Genomic DNA, 1,435 nt, shown 5'->3' with positions numbered 1-1,435 from the left:
CCGTTCCCCCCTGTCCTGTCCCTCCAGGCCCCTCTTCAGCTCTCTTGGAGCCCCTTCAGGCACTGGAAGGCTGCAATGAGATCACCCTGAGGCCTTCCCTTCTTCAAAGACACCTCCAGGTATCCTTAGCTCATTGGTTGCACACACAACCTTAGTCAAACAGCTTTCAAATGAATATAAAGCAGAGTTGGCCTCAGGGTGATGATCCTGTGTCCTCCTACCAATGGTGAGCACCAAACACAAAGTGGTTTTGTTCCTGCTGGAGGTCAGAGTGCAGCTGGCATGTGGGAGCAAGAGAATTCCTCCCTTTGCCACCCTATGCTGGGAATATTCAGCCCCTGAGCGCAGGAATCCTTCACACACGAGAGCAGTGAGGGCTCTGAAGACTTCCCGAGGTGACTCCCTGGAGTATCACAATGTACCATTCCCATCTTCAACCCGGATGACAAAGTATCTGCTGGAGTCTGTCACACTTTCCACAGCGATGCTAGGGAACTGCTCCACCGGCGCCTGGGCAAAAAGCTCTCCTGGAAAAAAGAGAAATGGGAGCAGAATAACACCAAGGAATAGCACCATATTCCTCTTCCTGAAGGAGCACAGAGCCATCACCTCCCTCCTCACCTGAGGTCTTGTCCTCCAGCTTGATGAAGGCTGTCTTGCCCTTGGCTGTGACACGCAGCCTCCCGCTCCACGCCGGCTGGGCCAGCTGCCACTCTGCAGCTCTGGAGAAACAGGAAACAGCCACGGATGTGTCAGCTGCCTCTCCCAACCCAGACCACACCACAGACCTATTTCTGTGTCCTGTAATGCCTCACGGAGCTCATTTGCCTGGCGCTGGTGACGAGGAGTCAGAGTGGGGCGGGGGAGAGTCCCTTGCACCTGCGCTTGCAGTGGAACGAGGTGGGTTTGTCACAATGTCTTGATTCACCCCAGAGCAGCTGCCTCCCTGCAAAACCTCGTGATGGGGCCTGGTGGGCTGAGGCAAGGGCTGAACAAGAGGTTTCAGTTCCCTTTTCAGCCCAAAGTAGCTCCTCAGTGGTGCTAAGCTGCCTTAGGCACAGCTTGGGTGCCAGGACAGACTTCAGCACAGGAGTGACGGGAGAGGAGCCCCAAAACACATGCAGGAATGGAGACATCACACTGTGGGGCTGGAATGGGGGAAAGAGATACCTCATGGGGGACAGAGATACCCAGTGGGGGGCAAAGATACCCCATGGGGGGCAGAGATACCCCACAGGAGGCAGAAATAGCCCATGGGGGGCACAGACAACCCACAGGGGGAAAAGATACCCCATGGGGGGCAGAGATACCCCACAGGAGGCAGAAATAGCCCATGGGGGGCACAGATAACCCACAGGGGGCAAAGATACCACATGAAGGGCAGAGATACCCCATGGAGGGCTGAGACACCCCGTGGGGGGCACAGACACCCCAT

The 1,435-nt window shown here is 56.2% G+C and overlaps 1 protein-coding gene across 1 annotated transcript in view; it reads right to left on the bottom strand.

Annotated features, from left to right (window-relative positions):
• LOC103804426 (adaptin ear-binding coat-associated protein 2-like) overlaps positions 1-722 on the bottom strand; it is a gene marked incomplete at its 5' end in the record, with an annotated part of 3,072 nt that extends 2,350 nt beyond the window's left edge. Inside the window, 2 exons of the mRNA XM_009077039.1 lie at positions 423-527; positions 622-722. Of these exons, the coding sequence (XP_009075287.1) occupies positions 423-527; positions 622-722 (206 nt within the window). The remainder of the gene's footprint in view (positions 1-422; positions 528-621) is intronic.
• Positions 723-1,435: the final 713 nt, after the last annotated feature.

The sequence above is a fragment of the Acanthisitta chloris genome, unplaced genomic scaffold (genome assembly GCF_000695815.1).
Source record: "Acanthisitta chloris isolate BGI_N310 unplaced genomic scaffold, ASM69581v1 scaffold12886, whole genome shotgun sequence".
In the NCBI taxonomy this organism is placed as follows: domain Eukaryota; kingdom Metazoa; phylum Chordata; class Aves; order Passeriformes; family Acanthisittidae; genus Acanthisitta; species Acanthisitta chloris.
This window is presented reverse-complemented; position numbering and strand designations above follow the sequence as displayed.